Source organism: Zootermopsis nevadensis, unplaced genomic scaffold (genome assembly GCF_977971745.1).
Source record: "Zootermopsis nevadensis isolate Lab colony 2312 unplaced genomic scaffold, Znev_1.0 Znev_ptg000011l, whole genome shotgun sequence".
Taxonomy (NCBI): Eukaryota; Metazoa; Arthropoda; class Insecta; order Blattodea; family Termopsidae; genus Zootermopsis; species Zootermopsis nevadensis.
This window is the reverse complement of record NW_028259143.1, coordinates 17,623,484-17,643,845: the sequence shown is the minus strand read 5'-3', so window position 1 is coordinate 17,643,845 and position 20,362 is coordinate 17,623,484. Positions and strand designations below refer to the sequence as shown.

The following is a 20,362-nucleotide window of genomic DNA, read 5'->3' as shown; positions in this document are numbered from 1 at the left end:
TAGGCGACGCAAGGCGATGAAATTCGAGGAAAGGCGAGGCAAGGGCATGCAAGGCGAGGCATGGCGAAGCAAGGCGAGGTCAAGTGAGGCCAATTCAGCCGAGGTAAGCCCAGGCAAGGAAAGACGGGTCTTGGCGAGGCAAGGCGATGCAAAGAAAGGCGAGGCCAGGTGGGGCCGGGCGAAGCCAGGCGAACCAAAGCGATGCAAGTAGATCCGCCTTGATCTACTTGCAAGGCGAGGCCAGGTGATGCCAAGAGAGGCAAGGCGAGGCAAGCCGAGGAAAGCCGAGCAAGGCGAGGGAAGGCGTGTCAAGGTGAGGCAAGGCGTGGCAGGGCCAGGCAAAGGGAGGTAGGGCGAGGAAAGGCGAGTCAAGGCGATGCAAGGTGAGTGAAGGCGAGGCAAGGCGAGGCCAGTTGATGCCAGGTGAGGCAAGGCGAGGGAAGGCCAAGCCAGGCGATACAAGGCGAGGCAAGGCGAAGCAAGACGAGGCACGGCGAAGCTTGTGAAGGCAAGGTGAGGCCAGGAGACAAGGCGAGGCCGGGCGAAGCCAGGCGAGGCAAGATGAGGCCAGGCGAAGCAAGACGAGGCACGGCGGGTCTTGTCGATTCCAGGAGAGCAAAGCGAAAATTGAAATTTTCAAAAAATCAAAAATGCTGGAAATTGTCCAAAAAGCGCACAAAACCAAAAATTTTGAAAAGTATCACATTCGAAATTTTTAAAAGAAATCATTTTTTTGGTTTTGTGTACTTTTCAGACAATTTGCAGCATTTTTTGATTTTTTCGAAAATTTTGATTTTCTTTCTAAAATCTCCGTAAGAGAAGAATGCCACTCTCGATGAATTCCTCTCTCTGTCTCTGCTGGACTCAGTCGCTGTCACTCCCTGTTGCTGCCTGCCTCGGTATCTGCACTAACCGGCCTCTGGCGGAGTCGGTATCTGCTGCTGAGGTACCATCGACAAAAATATCAAATTTTTTTAAAAATTTTCAAAAAATAAAAAATGTTAGAAAACGTCCAAAAAGCGCAGAAAACTAAAGAAATTTGAAAAATTTCATCTTTTAAGTTTATATCGATTTTTTCGAATTTTTTTGATTTGTGTGCTTTTCACACAATTTGCATTTTTTGAATTTTCGAAAATTTTGAAATATTGCAAGATATATGTTCTAAATATGACCTAACCCAACCCCATCGGAACTAGACTCTGCAAGCCCACGTCTCTGTCAATGTCTACTTCACAGTCTCAGCTGGACACGGTGTGCCTCACCCGGTGTCTGCTTTACATGGTGATTCACCGTGTCTCTGCCTGACTCCGTCTCTGATTCACTCGGTGTCTGCTTGACACTGTCTCTGCCTCACCCGGTCTTTGCTTGCCATTTTGTTTGGCTCACCAGGTCTTTGCTTGCCTCTATCTCTCTCTCTCACAAGTCTGTCGAAACAGGTCTATGTACAGACGGCCTGGCATATATAGAGGGATGTAGAGGAAGTTTAGTGTTGAGATCGCGTACGTTAGAGACAGAGTGTGACACAGACCGTGTCATGCAGAGACCGGTTGTGGCAGGGATCGTGTGGGGAGAATATTGAAAATAATTACGAAATTTTTCAAAATTTAAAAAAAATAAAAAAATGCAGGAAAATGCCCAAAAACACACAAAGCTCAAGTTTTTTTAAAAAATTCTGATTTCAATTTTTTTCTCGAAAATTTCGAAATTTTTTAGTTATCTTCGCTTTTCATGGCATTTACAACAATTTAATTTTTTTCGATTTTTTTAAAATTTCGAAAATGGAAAAAAATATCAAAAATTTTCAAAATTTTCGAAAAATCAAAAAATGTTGGAAAACGTCGAGAAAGCGCAGAAAACTAAAGAAATTTGAAAAATTTCAACTTTTAAGTTTATAAACAAGTTTTCGAAAATTTTTGGTTTTGTGTGCTTTTCACACAACATACACTACATATCGTTTGCCGATTCTAGTAGAAACTCTTGCATATACTGAAGGACTCAGGTTTAGTGAAACAAGAGACAGTACTATGCAATATAAATTGTTCTATCAGACTAAGCGTTCTCATGAGAACTACCACAAATAGAGAGTGAACTATACAACAATCTATATTTCACCAAGTGTACCACATTGTGTTTAAAACATATAAATTTAATATTACTATAAATGAACAATTAAATACAATGCAAAATATAATTAGGTACATCATTTTACATATAATAGTACTAATTGAGCTACACGTTCTCTCATCCATCACTAGAACAATCCGTACATAAACAGAAGCAACAGAGTGATGAATCGTAATGACAGGATTTACTTCCTCCTGCAAGACATTCCTTAAACTTTTTGACCAAGAAATTCCTAGGACAGTAATTCTCTTATGTGTATATGAATCCATGTTATGGACAATACAAGAGGGCAAGATCATAGTTAAAAACATAGCAATACTAAAATGTAATTACGTATTTTAATTAATTGTATTGTACTAAAATTATTTAAATAGTGAGACAAAACAAACACAAAGCTTTCTTACAAATTAATGCAATAATAATAAAATATTGCTCAGAAATTTGTCTTAGAAGTGATTCTTAACCCTTATGAACACGTCTCACTTTTCTCACTGGCTAATCCAATTGCATCTCGGAGAATAACTGATATGACTCGGTGTCGGATCAAATAAATGGATTTCCAGGATTTAAAATTCTGTGTTTTTGTTGTTTTATAACGTCAAAGTGTTTTAATGCCATAAAATTGTTTCCGTTTGAGCTGTCAATAATTTTACGATGTGTTACTGCCATATGCCAGAATTACATCTTTATAATACTTCAATTATTTTTATGTCGTAGGGGAACAGTAATATTATGGGAGACATATCAGGCAGAAGAGTGTCTCGTTCCTCTGAAAATACTGTTTATTTCAGATAGTTTGATCAAATTAGTGCTCACTTTTACATCTTTGAATAATCCAAAAAGGCAATCAATTTCAAAACAGCGCTGTCAGACGAGTTACAGTGAAGAAATGTAAAGCCTGTCGATGGTTGCGTTGTGGTGAATTTATTGACTAATTTAGGTATTGAAGTAGTGGATTCCTACTACGAAAATATCAGTTCATTATGAAGGTGAGCATCTTATAATTAAGATGTTTTGGTTTCGTACGTAAATTAGGCCCTATACTGAGACAGTGATGGCAAGGATAATTTTAGTAACTCCTTAATTTCATTTTATATATATTTAAACTCTCCCCATGCAAGTCACATTTATCCCTTAAAACAATTTATAATTATTCAATGTACATTTCTGAACACTCTGCCCTAAATTTCCAACTAATTCAAGCATTAATGATCTAGTCATCGTGATTATTCCACTCTTTACTTTAATCGTGATTTAACTTAATCCACAATCATTACAGTAACTAACAGAAGTTATATAATGGAATATTGACTAAATATACTTGAACCTGCTCAATGAAAAATGGGATATATATTATTTATTTTGAATAATAATAAAGACACGAATATGAAATGTTTAATCTTCACATCCACGGGTGAATTTTGTAATCTAAGAGATGAGAAATTTATTCTTGGGATGTGATTTAATAATATTATACACTTGGAATATACCAATTCAAAATAAAATTATTCACATAAGGTTCCTTATTTTGGTAGAATGTAATTCCTGTGGTGTTCTTTTGGAGTTTATAACATTACCTTACGTAGCTTTTCTCAGTCAAACTATATATATTAATCTCTTGTATGAAAATTGGTTTTTGAACTGAAAAACTTACGTGATGGGGCAGCAATGCAAATATAAAATACTTCCGGATATTCAATTAATTGTTTTCCAGTATGAACAGTGAATTAAAATGTAAGATTTCAGCACAGTAGCAAGTATGAATATGGTTGTGTTCTGGGATGCTAACCATGTAGTATGGTAGAAGATTTCTCATGTTTCCGAGGCATCGAGCACCTTTGAGAAGTTGGTAAACTTCTACCAGACAACTTGGAGCAATATCCTATAAGACAGCCATCTCCGAACTTAGGTTTGATTCAAAAGGAAATAGACAGATATTTCAAAGTGATACAAATAATCAATGCATAACTCTAAAAGCTTTGATGTGATTGTTCAGAGTAGTATTTTACACGTCTTCATTGTAAAATAGCACAATTTGTACGTGTTCAAGGTCACAAGTGAATCTGTGCTGTAACAGTTGATTTTAAAGGGTAGTGTTTTATTAAACAGCATATCCAATGTTTCAGACGAGGTAAATATTGAATCTGCTTCTTATTAAGAATGTAAATATTTTTATTAAACAAAAAGCAAAACGTGAAAGGCGAACTTGTAATGTGTTACAGGAATCGCTTCAAGTGTTTTCTGATCTATCATATATTTGCCTTAATTTTGTTATCAATTATTTTGAGATTAAATAACATGAAATACCTTAATACAATTTGATTCAACTCTCGATCCAGGATTGTCACAAATGCTTAATTAATTACACAACACACCATTTTGATATACGGGATGTGGGGGCTCTCCAAAAAATTTTGTCTTAGCATTAGATGGAGGTAAATAGTTGCCTTCACGCTCCAGCCACCTTATACTGTGTACTGTGGAGGAGCATCTCCTAGTACCGCCACTAGACATGAGCTTGAGTGGACCTCAAGGCAGATCTGGATGTGGTGTCGGAGAGAAAAATCCCTACCCCTGTCAGAAATCAAAATCGAAATTGTCCAGCCAGCAGTCCAAAATGGCAACAGCTGGTGTTTTTGAAAATACATAAAGATGAATGTAAGGTTGAAACAATAGTACACAATAACAACACGTAAGTTCACATTTATCTGTACCTTTCGCAGCGCACACACATATGAAATTGTAATAAATAAGTTTATTAAAGTGGTGTAACCGTGTGAGCGCAGTTCATTTGCTGAAACAATTAACAGAAAACCTACACGTAGTGGATACTTTTGGAACAGAGATCAACCCGTTCCCCTTGTCTATCGTTACTTCGAATTTCTAACTGTCCTAAACACGTAAGCTTTGAACATGTGACGCTCACTTGTTTGTCGTCATAGTTACAAATAGCTACGACATAAATTAGGCATAATATAAATAATATCTCAAGAACTGGACAAATTTTAATGTGAAATTATTCACTGGATTCTGAAAATAGTTCATAATACTGAATATTTAAGTCACTTCATATTACTTACCTTTAATTTACATACGCAAATGTATATATATATGGCACATTTTACCTTGCTCAGTAGACTAATATAACAAAAAAATAATAATTTGAGGTGACATTTCATTTAGATTAAACACCGCTGATTCATTCATTTACATAGTTGGCTAATATATAAATTATATCTAATTTCATAATTGTTTTTATAAACATAGCATGTTTTTTTTTTCTTCAAACAAACAATAACAGTGTAAGATATTTATATTGTACATTAAAGGCATAGAACGATGATTAATACATTTTTATCATTAAACATTTCTGCAATTCTGAGCGAACTTTAGGCGTACATAATGAGAGTTATTGCACCGAGCGATATACTGCATTTTGGCATTTTAATTTCCTTGTTTCTAAAAATGCAACTACGATAACAATGACAATTCAGATGGTACTGATGTTTACCATGAGAAATATTGCTGTCTTATCTACTCACATGGCATTGCCATGTTTCTGTCGTGACGTAAATATGGTAGTCATGGTTACAAGTAAATAGTACGTTTTTATACACTTTAAATCCTCTGTACAAAAACCTTCTTTATATAATTTTTCTTCTTTAAGAATGCATTTTCACTACAATTCACATCACTTAAGTTATTTAAATTCTGAAATGGATTAGCTAGCCACATTTCGAAACAAATGCACAAAACTTAAATCGGGAGCACGCCTGAAAATGTAACATGCCGTGAACTGTCACGTAGTATGGAGTATGACAGATTTTTAAAAGTTGAAGTGATATATGGAATGAAATTACGTCTCTAATTTGCTGTTTATTATTAAAGGAAATAATTTATGTATTTGGAGTTCCTTTATACACAAATCTAACTTTGTTGTCTTTCAAGGAGTACGATATTGATAGTTCAGCTAAAATATTCGTCAGCATTTGAGACCGCTTTGCAGAAATCGATGGCAAAATGGCTGAAACATCATGTCCTTCTAACACAAGTGGTTTTTAGTAAAATATGAGAATGGTTATGAATTAATTAAATAATTTATTATAGATGTATGCGTTGCTAAAACTTTTGAAATGCGTTTCTAGTGTGCCACTCGCCACTTACGACAGCCGTATTCTTGGCATGTGTCGGGGAGTGTATGAGGAACGCGTGGTACCATCATCACAAAAATGCAGAACAGACTTAAGCCTCTGATTGTTTCAAAGATTCAGAAGTGACATTCTTCAAACAATAAAATGTGAACAAATTTCAGACTTATCAAGCATTGCAGTTTATTTATCTTTTGAATCGATTCGAATGCATACATAAGACTAACGTCTTAAGTAACTGACAAAACGAGGCGTTCTTTCCACTTTACTGTTAAGTATGAAGGTATACGAATAATTTAAGTTTATAAAGACACCGACTTTAAAGAGATAAAATAACTAAGTTTTCCGGGCAAAAATTGTGTCGTCACAAGCCATTGCAGACGCAAATTTAAATGACATATAACTCAATCGAAATTTGTGCACATTTTCAATAAAATTATTATTTAGCATATGGTAAAATGGTAATTTGCCATTTCTGAATGAGTTTTGTTAATGATAATGAAAACTGGCTATTAGTTTAAAAAAAGCCAAGAGGTTTCTTGCCCTTTGAATCCAACATAAAAATTATTCTTGGACTGAGGGAAGAAATTATTTGTACCTCCCTGTTCTAGGTGGTTACCAATGTTCTACTCTGCAGACGGAGGGAACAGTTTCTTCAGATCACAACCCAGAAGATCACAGTCCTATATATTACGAGCTAATCCTTACAATTTTTTACTCTGGAATTTTTTTTTTTTTTTTGCTGTTTCGACAGAAACTTAGGAAAGACAATTATATTTTTAATTAAAGTTTCAATGAACTTGTCTGAAGTAAACTCACTCCTGTTTGCTGTTCGTTAATTTACATTCGAGGCTTCGTTGTATCAGTAACTGTCAGCTTGTAAATTGAAACAAACTGCAGGAAAGATGAAGGAAATTAATGCAAAATTTGCTTTTTATTCTAGGAAGCCAACGGCATTCTTTAACCCGCGTTTCTATCATGGAAATTATAAAGTTTAATAATTAATTATAGAAACTGACGCTTAAATAGAGATACTGATACCACGTAGCGTGCAGCACAAAGTGACAGATCTTATTTTGAGATGTTATTCTGTATTGTTCATACGAGGAGTGACAGAAACCTCCATAACCGTAAATATAAAACTTTAAAAATCAAAGACTGAAGGTATCCCACTTCAAAATATTTCAGAATTTCATATCACTAAGTTGACTAATCTCTAATCGTAATTAAAAATAGGTATACGAAAACTAATGTTGCATTAGTTATCTATTGAAACATGTTACATTACAGGCAAGTCCCAGAATTGTTACATTTCTTAACCTCACAATAATTTAAAATTGTGACTGTGACATCCATTCCAGCACACCAGAGCACATCAGTATTAATGAAAAATTATTAAAAATCACTTCACATATAAAGCACTTAAATATATGAGACAAAGATATACAGAGAAGTTACAAGATTTGCGATTGACATCAGTTACACAACGAGATATAAGGAAATGACTCAAAGACTATTCTCATGACATCACACACAAGCCTACACACATTAATTTGTACAACGCGTTCAGCACAGCAACATTATGGTGCACTAGATACCTCTAACAACGACCAACCCTGCAGTATCTTTAATTCTAAATTGTCTTCCTGGTGTACGTTTTAGGTTATGTTTTGCACTACGTCAGCGCACATTCAACTTTCTACTAAACATTACTACGCACGCTATACAAAAACGAGGGATAATTTACCTGTCTCTTCTAAATCAATCCTTCCGCGTTTTAAAGCTCTTTCCGAAGTCTCTCGATTCCTCTGTTCAAAAAAAAAAAAGAACTGTTTATTTCTATGCGACGTGGCACAGATTACGGTAATTTAAGGGGAATTGTCCAGTGTGAGTTTCACTGTGCCCCAGCACCCTAGTATGTGGTGCATGCCACCCGTTTCACTCCCCTGTTCTTTGTGTGCCCCATATTCTCAGGCCCGATTTATCCTTGAGTAAGGCACACCAGAGATTCTCGACTTTCAACTTACAATCTTTCTTCGTGGTGCAATCCCCAGGTATGTCCTTCCTAAGGCACACGAGGAGTCCTCCGATATCAACACAGAGTAGCGACCATCTCAAGAGAAGGCAAGTTGAGAAATCTGTGATTGACAACATACAGATGCATCATGGCACGTGATACAACTACGGTCAGGCCTCAAACTATCACAGACTGAATGCTAATCAACTAAATCCATAAGGTACTGTACTATTGGCATGCATTTCTATTCAAGTACAGTTCTCACTCAAAACATTGCTATAAAATTCCTACAGTACCATTGGGTTATCGTCTGAATGCATTATTAAACATTACCTTATCAAGAACAAATGCTTGATATTCATATAAAAGGCTGTTGAAACTTGTTTTATCTACACGCATCAGCAAAGATACAGATTACATTTGATTGTCCATACCACATGCCATATAGTTTAGACGTGTAGTCAACCTAAATTTTATCAGATTCTGCTAGGTTCAGTCCCCAGGGCAGTTACTACTCTGTGTGATTCATTGCGCCTCAAAATATCCTGGAGTGGGGCACATGATAAGCACGTCTCAGTCGTCCATATCCATTCCGATGAGCTCTCCCTGAAGACGACCCTTGTAGCGGCAACACAGAGTCAGGCAGAAGATCCTGAGGGCGAGTCGGAACTGAGGACTCAATGCAATAAGAATAATCCCTTTCCAGAACGAGTTGAGAATTCCCAGCCAAACGATGCTAAAGTGAAGGAATGGTATTTGGAACTTCGTCCCTGTGAAATGTTCGTAAAGTTTCACGCCTGCATATGGCGTCCACGATAACCAGAAAGTGACCACCAGAACGAAAGACATCACGTGACTAGGATTTGAGAGATTTTCCGAGAGCGCTGTAGCGTACTCTTTATCGTGAATAGGAACTCCGCTGCGAAGTTTTCGCATCATAGAGAATATGTAGAAGTATGTGTAGACAATGGTGATGAGGCTGGGTCCTAGCACTAGGATGGCCACTGTCACGGAGTACGCGGCCATGTTCCCCCAGTCAAGCATGCAGATGTACGCGTCCCTGTCGAACACCGGGTTGTTGAAACCGAGGAGCGGGGGACAACACAGCATGGCCGCCGAGATCCACGTGAATGCCATCCAGCACTGGCAGCGAATCTTCGTCTGCACAGTCTCGTAGCGAAGGGGTTTCCGTATCGCCAGGTAGCGATCCACGCTGATCCACATGAAGGTGAACACTGAGACACTCCACAGAGTGACCTCGATGTAGCCGACTAGACGGCATATCACGTCACCGTACACCCACTGCTGAACCATAGCCGGGTAGACGGACAGCGATACCACCAATATGCCGCATATGAGATCTGCCACGGCCAGCGACAACAGATATATGTTGATCACTTCCGAGGGGCCTGCAACACACAGACACAAACAGACGTCATGCTGCCTCTCGTGGTACAATGCAGGATTATCAGCACAGCCTGTCACAAACACGGACATTAAGACGCAGAGTTTCATGTCAGTTCATTTTCCAAATAATCGATAAAGGCGATCGCTTTTATAACACGCATTTCAGTGCGAAAAAATATTTTTTGTCATGTTAAACTTAAACCTTCCAGCCCAGGAAATGAACCTCACTTATGTTAATTGCATTCGTGCGACATTTTCATGCCCCCCAGAAGCGAGAAATATCCTTAAAACAGTATAATTTCGGACCATCTGAAGACTTTGTGAGCAATGGTGATAATATGACAAGTTAAACAGAGACGTTGGAATGCGTGGATGAAGTTAGAAAATTCATTTAGTGTTAATAACGACAAACAGAACACCAGAGGAAAAAAATTGTCTTAAAAAAACTATATAAATTAATACAAGCTACAAGTGTTGTTTCTGTCATATGAAACTCAGATTCTGAAATTTTCACGTGTAGTGTCCCACCTGCATGTGCGCAAACGCCAAACTGAGCGACATCCGACATACCGCCGAGGCCAGCCTGCTGTACTACTAAGAGATTCGCGTTCGGCCGACAGATGGCAGCGTGTGTGTGCGGTGGGTGGTAGAAACAAAGATAGTGAGTCGATACCGCTATCCACGGTGCGCGATGTTTGCACACAGTATCCAATGTGCGCAATAGCTGAACTAACACGTCAAGAATATTTCGGTCTCATGTCGTAAAAACACTAACGAAGACGATGCCTACCTCGATTACCTTTTCTTCTATGACGAAGCAACATTTTACGTTAGTGTGTCGGTGTCCGGAACCACACGAGGCGAAGGAAAATGAAAGTGACATTGGATCTTTCTTGTGAGATTTCAGGTTCTCAAGGCGGAGAGTATGAATATAACTGTGTCCTGGGTTGTTGTGCCATGTAGTCTGGTTGAAATTGACCGATGTTTCAAAAGTGCTTACTGCCTCCATCATCAGGGCACTTATTTAATACCCCATGGACTTATTATTCTCGTGGTTTCTCTCTCATGCTGTCAAAACAGCATTCTTGTAGCTCTTACTGATTTCCGTAATTAAATTCTTAAAATGTTATAATTCTCTCTCGGACTATGTTTATCGTCTCTTCAATTTTTATTATCTCTGGTTGTCAGATCTGATAATATTCTTCCTGTGGATCTACAACTCAGTGTGGGTCTTGGCCGTCTCCTTTTCGGAGATTTTCTAATATTTGAAGCGTTCATCTGTGAGTAGTGAGCGACCAGCCCACGGCCTCTGCACAATTTCTACTCAATCCTGATTTGACTACCAGAGCCATCTAGCAGTGAATCAGGAGAGACTTGCGAGACATTCGTTTCATACTCGTAAGGTTCTTTTACATTCCTTAAACCTACGACATGGGACCGACTACTGTCCTTGCTAGGAATCAAATTCCTATTCTGACTGAGCCAACTCGGTTGCAGGAGGTTTAATGCGAAGTTGAAGGAATCTTAAAGAAAAGTTTACGCACAGGTCCCCATTATAAGACAGAGAGTATCTTATCTACTAATATTACCCGATCACCAAGGGTTGTGGAAGTTTCGCAAAGTTTCCACATTAAACAAAGTGTCGACTAGAACCGATTCCTGTCTCCTTTGACAAACGAACTTAGCGTTATAAGAGCGTTGACCTATTTTCTGTCTCAAAGTTTTCGTTATTTTTTTCTATCTACTAACGAGTTACCCTTCTTATCGAAACTACGTCTAGTTTAATGGCGGAGAAGACCATTGGGGAAAAGTTGGAGAGAATCACGAAAAGTAAATTATCCTGACTTGAAAGACAAAGTTAAAAGAGAAAAGTAAAATGAAGCTAATCGAGAGAGAGAGAGAGAGAGAGAGAGAGAGGAAATCACGTTTCTAGTCACGAGTATAAAACGACGTTGGTGGCATTCCTGTATTTTTTATCGTCGTCAGAAATTCCAGGTACACGCAACCACGAGAAACCTCTGTTTAAACGAGCAACTCTGGCAAAGAATTTATGATTTATATTTTCTTCAAACCGGTAGGTCACTTCCCGGCTCTTGGCAGGAACTGCGATGATCAGTTGATTTCATTGTTTTATTTAGCGGAACTTACGCGTATTGGGAAAAATCTTGTAGCGCTTGGTAGTGAGATATGCAATTCCGGTCGGGGAGTGACAGTTGCGTTCAGCTTTATCAAAGAACGCGTTGCACTGAATTTGAATGAGAATCTTCCACATGTAAGATAAATGCAACAGAATTACGTGCGTGGAACACACATATGAACCATTTTAGCGTAGATTTTTGACATCGGCAACCACTTTCGTGTTTCTATAGAGTTTAAATTTATATTTAAATTCTATTCAAATTATAAAATATATTAAATTTTTTAAATTATTGACGCAGATAATAGAGCAAAACGTCTCATGCTTTTATCACATTCAAGTCGATGTTTTGATTCGCGTGGGGAATTTTTTAGGAATAAAATCAATAATACCTAAGAGATCAATATGTCAGTTACTTTTTAGGCACGTTCGAAACAAGAAAACTTGCAAAAGTTTGTTGCCGACTGTTCACATACAGCAACTGTGTTCTTGCTGAATCGAAGTTCGCAACGTCTTTATATATCCGAATGTGAATCTTTTTTACAATTTCAATTTTCATCAAAACGTTAAGCCGAAAGCTGCGATTCGAGTGCATATGTTCTTGTGGCTCTCATTTAATCTTTATTTAGGGGACATTTTCATTTTGGATGGGGTAAGTCGTCTTACAAAACACAGCATAATTTAATTTGTGAATGAAACAAAGATAGGCATGCACGTACGACACAGAAATCCATTTTAAAACAAGCAAGAAACACGAAAAGTTGCAAAAACACGCGCGAGTAGATCAGATAACCAGAGAGCACAGTAATTATGAACTAGATAGGAAAAAGACCGAGACGAGGCGTTTTTGGCTACGTTTTCCTTTTCGGACTTGGCTGTCTGTTATTTTCAACAGATGTCGTCAGTTTTCCATGTGTCGGCGAGAGTTCGATGAGGGAAACAAAAAATGTTCACGAAATTTTGTTGAGAAACCTATTAGAATATGGTCACTTAGAAAGAAAAGAAGGAAACTGAAAGATAATATTATTATTTCTTTTTAGGAAGATGGTTTGTGAGAATGGGCAGTAGATGGAACTGGTTCAAGTCATGTCTAATGTCAGCTGTTAACATTTTAAAGATTTATATTACATCTCGGGAATTTTAACACGTTTTAGTTCTGAGAGATGAATTCCCTTGGAATGCTGGGGTCTCTGAGATTTTTTTTTTATATTATTTATGTAAATTATATTAATGTACGGTCGCCAATAACACATAATATACCATTTAATTAAATAATGGTTAGGGAAATATATTACGAAGTATGCTGAAGGAAGTGGTCGTGGACTAATTTAAGACACTACGCCGGGATTTGCGTGGAAGGGCTGAAAAAATTACACGAGGAATTTGTCAGGACAGACAGTAATCAGGCAGAGATATGAACCCAGGACCTAACCAATAGGAAGTACGATTAAGACTTCAGGCCCCTAGAAATTAGCAACTTCGCTAGTGTTCTATGTGCTTCAGTACCATTTATAGTTTATTTATGTTTATTTCCGCTGCTCGCTGAAGGTAGATATGCAAGAGTGGTTTAAGCACATTCAGTCGTACGTTGTCCTCATACGTCTCTTAAATCTCTCTCCCATTTAGACGACTTAGGTTCATCTGTTAAATACTGCCGAGTGATGAACTTGGAGTACCAACATTGGATGGAAGCTACTTTACACAAAAGATTAAGAGAAGAGAGACTTCTCCTTTCGAGGTAAAACTGAAACAGATAAGAGGCGAATTGCGTCAGACTTTTCTACGTACGCCGATGACATGGGATCAAGTTCAAATGGGAAGACGTGAGCTACGTAGGAACAAATCCAACATTCAAACTTCGATCTACTCAATGGAAATCGAAAGGAAAAAATTGTGTTCACGACAAATGTGATATAAGACAGAAAGAGAGGCGGGTTTTTATGGTAACTTCATTTCCTCTGCGTCTTGGTGAAAGCAATTGAATTCTTTTTCGTAAAATATACGACGATAGACCGAGATATGAATGAAACGAAAGGAAGAACACTGGGTCATCCATTGAAGCTCGCTTCGTTCAATTTATCACGTGGAAGTTTTCAATTCTAGGGTCGGATCAGAGATCGTTTATGTACGGAATTCAAATTGGAAAAAACAGTTACGTTTTCTCTACAGTATAAGAACGTAACTATAACAACTATTGAAGGAAAAAAATCTCGTCCACGTAAAAATATGTTCGTAAATATATAGAGTACATAATTAAATGTATGATGTGGGAAAATGGCGTATAATGACAAAAGGGACGTTTAGAAAACCCCAAAACGAAGAATTCTCTAGAAGAAATCGTTCTTGAGATATCATACAATTGGGGCAAGGCTCACGATTAAATTTTGTGGCGACGCCGAGGAACAGAATCAGACACACGGAGGTTTAGACAACTACAAAGGAACTGCACGTGAAACTCGTGAACAGCTGATTTAGGACAAACAACAGTTGTTAAGTCTAAAACTGCTGTCGGAAACAGAACACAACAGATAATCGACTAACAGGAAGTGTTCCCTTAAGACTGATAATGCCACGTGTTTCAAATTGTTTTATTCCTGCAATTTCCTGTTCTTCAGTGACCTTTGCTGACCACATAGCCGCATGACCTGCAAGGTCGTGGAACGCTAGGTGGCACAATGGCCACCATTGCAGACACAGAACCATTGCTGCAAACATATCGAGTCATGAATTACGCCCCTTCGTTAAATATTCTACCTTTACTTATATGTTAATTATTCAGACAACATTTAAATAAATGTGTAACGAACCGGAAGTAGCCTTCTTCAAGGTAATATTCCGCATTTGGCTGGAGGGACTGAAAGATACTATGGAAGATGCCCCGCCGAGATTTGAAGTCGGAACCTTCTCAGTACGAAGTAGGCGTACTTAAGCACACGGATGCGAAATTTGGTTCCGAAATCAAAATCTCAAATCCAACAACCGGTAATACGTATATATGCGGTCTGTTTTTACGTTACATGTCATTAGTTTTAATCGTAGAGCCGTTTCTGTAGAAAACCACAAAGCCTCATTTCAGAGCGTTAAATTAAGTCAGATGAGTACAACCAAAATCGATTTGAAACACCAAATTTCGTCCAAATGCGTTGAGAATTACCGGGAACTAAAGGTGGGGGGGGGGGCGCAAACTTCAAATTGTGTATTCACTTCATGCATTTAAAATTAGTGCAAAGAACGAGTAAAATCATTAAATCACTACGAAGTGTGACCTGTTCCTGACATAAAAGTAATTCACTCGAGAATTACAGATTACGTCACGAGGGTTTTAAAGGAAGGAAGAACATTAACTTCAATTACAGACGCTAATAAGTAGCTGTTTAACGAGGAACCTTTCATTGAATAAAACAACATGTAGCAGGAACATTCAGCAATTTCGAAACTGATCCCCAATGTAAATGTAATGCAAACACAATCAGATAGCGGGACAGTGTTAGCTGTATTTGGTGAAGTAACTGTACAGGGAGTTGTAATGACATGAACTAGACTTCCTTTTTGTAGGAATTGTTCTCCACATAGCTGACAGGATTATCCGGCGATATCTCGTTACTGCTCGCCTAGACAGAGGGCTTCTGTCTCACCGTCAATTAGACAGAGGCTAAGCCCCCTGTGTGCATTTCAGACTTGCATAATTTCACTTACTGGAAGATGATGATTCAGTCTTTTCTAATGACAGATTTGTAAATGACGAGAACAGGGTTTTGTTTAACTAAGATGGCTGTCTCCTGAGCCCTGTAGTCTGGTAGAAGTAACCGATGTTTCAGAGGTGCCTCCATTTTCAGGGCGACGACGGATGTAGCAAGGACCTCTGAAACGTCGGGCAACTTCTACCAGACTACAGGGCTCAACAACACAGGAGACGGCCATCTTCATAACCTCAGATCTCTCAGGACTTCTCATCCCTTTGCAGTCCTGGAACCAAATACACGTTGTCTTATCGACTCGCAGGCCGTAAGATTACAGGACAATTTATTGAAATTTCATGACATCGCTCCAAATGTTCTCAGAATAACTGCGACTATTTATTACGCGACACTAACCGGTTGATCGTTGTAATGGAGAAGCATTGTATTCTTTTTCAGGCAGGAAATTCATTTTTAAATATTATTCACACGAGTTTTCTTGCTCCGAAGGGTTAAATCAGCTCGTCGTATTTGACGTAACTGCAGTCATTGCAATTATAATTATGCAATTAAATCGAATTTATAACTTGTGTTGGGCAAGGCCGTGGTCTAGGCAACACGGAGTTTTCCTCCGTGGCATCCCAACAATTACTCCATTCACACACAGAAGAAGGCAATGGCAAACCACTTCTGGATCATCTGCCAAGAACGTATATGAACAGGTCCCAGTCCGAGAAAAGGATGGAAGGATCCTGTTCATATGGACCTGTCGTCAGACAGAACACTAAATAAATAAATAAATAAATACATACAGCAGATTCGTTTATTACAGACTGCAAATAAAGTGAAGGAGATCTACGTATATTTCCCTTGAAACATAATTTACAGAGTACGGGATTTATAGGAAGATTAGAAGTTATGTAGGTCTAGTATTGTTTTAACTGTGTGCATTTCGTGAGCTGTTTATCGATCAATTATGCATTTAAAATGCAAAACAACCATTAAGCAGCCACGGGAACCGCCTCGTATCATGACGTACGTTCAAATTTGATCCGAGACCCACGCCATCCTAGATCCTTCATTTTTAAAACTTCAACCTACGATTCCAGAAGCTTAATACAGTTAAACGGAGTTTAGTTTCGTTAAACCATGGAAAAATACACCAATGCCATATGTGAAAATCAAAAACCATTTCGTAACACAATATAAGCGGCGAAAGGATTATTATTTCTGAAATAACATCTGAGGTTCTCAAGACGATGACGAAATTGTTCTTCTCCATTAATCGCCCTGATGATGGAGGCAGCAAGGACCTCTGAAACGTCGGTAAACTTCTACCAGTCTACACGCCGCCGCAGAAGGCAGCCATATTAGCAAATATTGTTTTTTATTTTGTTATATCAACACAGACAAAAATAATTGTACGAAACAAACATTCTATATCTGCGTAGTGAAAATAATTTGCAGGTTCAGAGGGAAGCCACGATGTCAGTTGAACTTCTCTGGCTTGCATTACAGAGTACGACATGCGCCTCAAAACATGTTTTAACATTTTAATTCATTATTTACGTTGAGTGTCTCTCTCTCTCTTCTTGCCGTATACGTGTTTCAATTATTAGTCGTACATTTTCTGTTATTTTTGTTCTAAGACGTCCAGTAAAATAACTTGCAGACATCTTTTTTAAACAGTGCATCTGAAAGATCATTTCATTACAACTTTCCGAAGGAAAACATTTTTCTTTTCTGCGTCTCGAAGCATCTTTGCCGTTAATTTTAAGCAGTATCAAAGGAGACGCCATATTATACATAATTAACAAAAATTATGCATAGAGTAACAATTCTGGAGCCTTCGCACTGCTATTTTCTCTTGATTTTAAAATTCACGAACCCTAACTTGCGATCCTGTCTTATAGGACGTAGCGTAAAAGGCGGGGGTGAACGAGGAAAGACAATTGGATCGAGATCAATGAATCTGTCATCGAGTTATGAGATGACGCAAATTCATTTCATGTGACTATACAGCATAGGACGATAGGATAAAAGTGAATAAGTAACTGGAAAGGATGTGGAAGGAAGCGATCATGGCCTAAAGGTATTATTATCCAGGAATTTTCCTGGAGGGACTGAGAAACCTCCCGAATACGAAGCTGTAATGTATTCTACTGTAGTACTTTTTCAATTCGTTCCGACGTCACGTACGTAATTTTGGAAATGTTAGCTCACTTCCACTTGATGTAATCGACAGAGAAGACGAGGTTTTCAGAACCTCATTGACCACTATTCCCAAGCAGTTTCTTTTTTGAATGAACAAGCATAGTAAAGTACGACCAGCACAGTGGACGTAAATTAGACGTGGGTTTTATATTTTTTTGTAGACGTCTGTTACACTTGCCAGTCTCCGCCAAAGCGCCACTCCATCGTTGTCCTCGTGCAAACTTAATTTCTAAGTCGTACCTGAAGCCTCTGGTAATCCTCTCGACCCGTTACTTGTTAATGGTTCAAACTAAAGGACGTTCTTCCAAATTATACCTACTGATTCATAGCCTTAGAATTCAGCGTAATGCCACATTAAACATCTGAAGACTTCATTGTCTGACATTAATCAATGACAGTCGAGAGTCTGCACACAAATGCTACGCACTGTCACACGACTTTACTCGTATGTGATTAAAAGTTTTTCACTAATTGTCAAGTAGCGATTCTCATAAAATATTACCAGCACAGTCTGTTTAAAACTAAATAATAAAAACGAGCCAACGAAGCAACTTTTTCGAAAAAACAAAATAATTAATTAATTAATTAATTAATACTCTTGTATTTCATTTCTGAGAAAAGTAACAGTGTAAAATTAGGTTATATTGTTGGTAACAATAAATTCTTGATATTAATGTAGCAGTTAATATTTTACACAGTAAATGAATATCGCGGTCGAGTGGTTAACGATGGTGCTTTGTATTCGGGAGTTCCCGGGTTGAAATATCGGCCCGAATACCGGCCATCTTGACTGAAGTTTTCGAATATAACCGCTTTAATGCATGAAGCGATTAAAAACACATTAACAACAAACGTTGACGGAAAGACAGACAGTTGGACTAGCAGAGCTGTCAGGTCAACGTGAATTTGGTCAGGAAATGGAATTCGGTAAGTAAAAGTAATGAGTTATACCAGTGGTATTCAACCTGGGGTACGAGTACCCCCGGGGGTACGCGAAGACATCTTAAATTTAAAAAAAAAATATATTACTTTATGATAAACACTGAATAATCAGTAATGTAATTTATTTAATTTATTTTAGATGTAGATTATATACTTTGTATAACTTGAATTATACATCAACGACTTTGGGGGTACAAAGTTGAAGAGAAATTATATCTGGGGGCACGCGAAGACATCTTAGGGGGTACGTGAAATTTAAAAAATATATATATTATTTTATGATAAATACTGAATAATCAGTAATGTAATTTATTTAATTTATTTTAGATTCAGATTATATACTATGTATAAACTGAATATGTAAAACACTAAAATAAATAAATTTTAAAAAGGTGTCATGATTTCAATTTCTGTTTCGCTAAAACTCGTCGTAAAATTTATTAATATTTCCATTATTTAAAGTTGAACAAATTATTTCTGATGTTCGATCTCACATTTTGCCAATTTGGTACTCAGTTAAAATTATTTCTGCTGACAATGGAATGTCACTGGAAATAAAGTATCAGCCGATCATAAAAGTCAGATATTCAGATTCTGAAGACGCGATTTCAGAGAATCGCTGAATAATCAGTAAAGTCCTACATTTTTATTAGATGTGGGGGGGGGGGGTCCAGACCTTAATCACAAAACTTCCTCTACACTGCAGAGCAGTAAGTACGGCTTTGTACTGAGAGAGGAGATCTGCTCACTTGCCAACCAGCACGGTTCTAATTTATACCACGAGGCGGAGTTCCAAACAAACATTTCATCTGGATTTATCCCAACAACAGTTTGTCTCTCGGTATAAACAGAATAGTTCACAAATCTTATTGAATTACAGCCTGGTAATGTCGCTAAGATTAAATTCCACCAGAAAGCGACCCAATTCTGAAGCACCCCTTAAGTGATTTCAAACTTTTCAGACTGATTTACGTTCCGCTAAGCCGAAGTGATTTGTTGACTGAAGATTCGTCCCTTAATACTCTACGCTGTTATGTCTGTATATATTTAATTAATTCCATCTTTCGTGGTTTAGCCGTATTAGATGTTGAGAAATATCCAGTTTTTGTAAACACTGGAACTGGACCAATGTTCCAGACGTGTTATTTCAGCTAATTATGTATATACAAATCCCACGTGAACAAGAATCATTGAGGTTAAAAACACGTCAACTTTTGAAATACGTAATTGGTAGAAGTAATTTAATTGTCGATAATTTTTATCAATGTCAATCAATTTTAATCGTTTCAATTATTCTAATGTAATTTTGATGTTTACATACTTTTGTCAATCAAGATTATCTTAAACAAAAATGTACCTGAATTTCGTCCATCTTGGATGGAAACATTTTGTGGAATAAACCAATGAATTGGTAGGGCCAGATAAATATAAGATGGTTGTGAACGTGGTTGGTTTTTATTATTTGATTAAATTATCGCACAAAAGGGTGCCTTTAATTAAGACCCTCAATATATATCATATGGCAGGCCAACTTTCGCAGAAGCACACAGCGGCTTTCGTTTCATAAAAAATTATCACGAACTACAAATGATTAAGAAGACTTCTTCCTGTGGCTCTACAGTCCAGTGTGGGTCTTCACCGTCTCCTTTCAGAGGTTTCTTAGTCTTTGCAAGAAGTCTATCAGCCAAAATCAATC

General features: G+C 37.7%; 1 protein-coding gene across 5 annotated transcripts in view; it reads right to left on the bottom strand.

The window, feature by feature from the left end:
* Positions 1–2,085: 2,085 nt before the first annotated feature.
* The window catches only part of DopEcR (G-protein coupled receptor DopEcR), a 220,011-nt gene continuing 201,734 nt past the window's right edge, over positions 2,086–20,362 (bottom strand). For all 5 annotated transcript variants that reach the window (XM_087347478.1, XM_087347479.1, XM_087347481.1 and 2 more), the window contains one exon: positions 2,086–9,698. In XM_087347478.1, the coding sequence (XP_087203604.1) occupies positions 8,863–9,698 (836 nt within the window). In that variant the 3' untranslated portion in view covers positions 2,086–8,862. The remainder of the gene's footprint in view (positions 9,699–20,362) is intronic.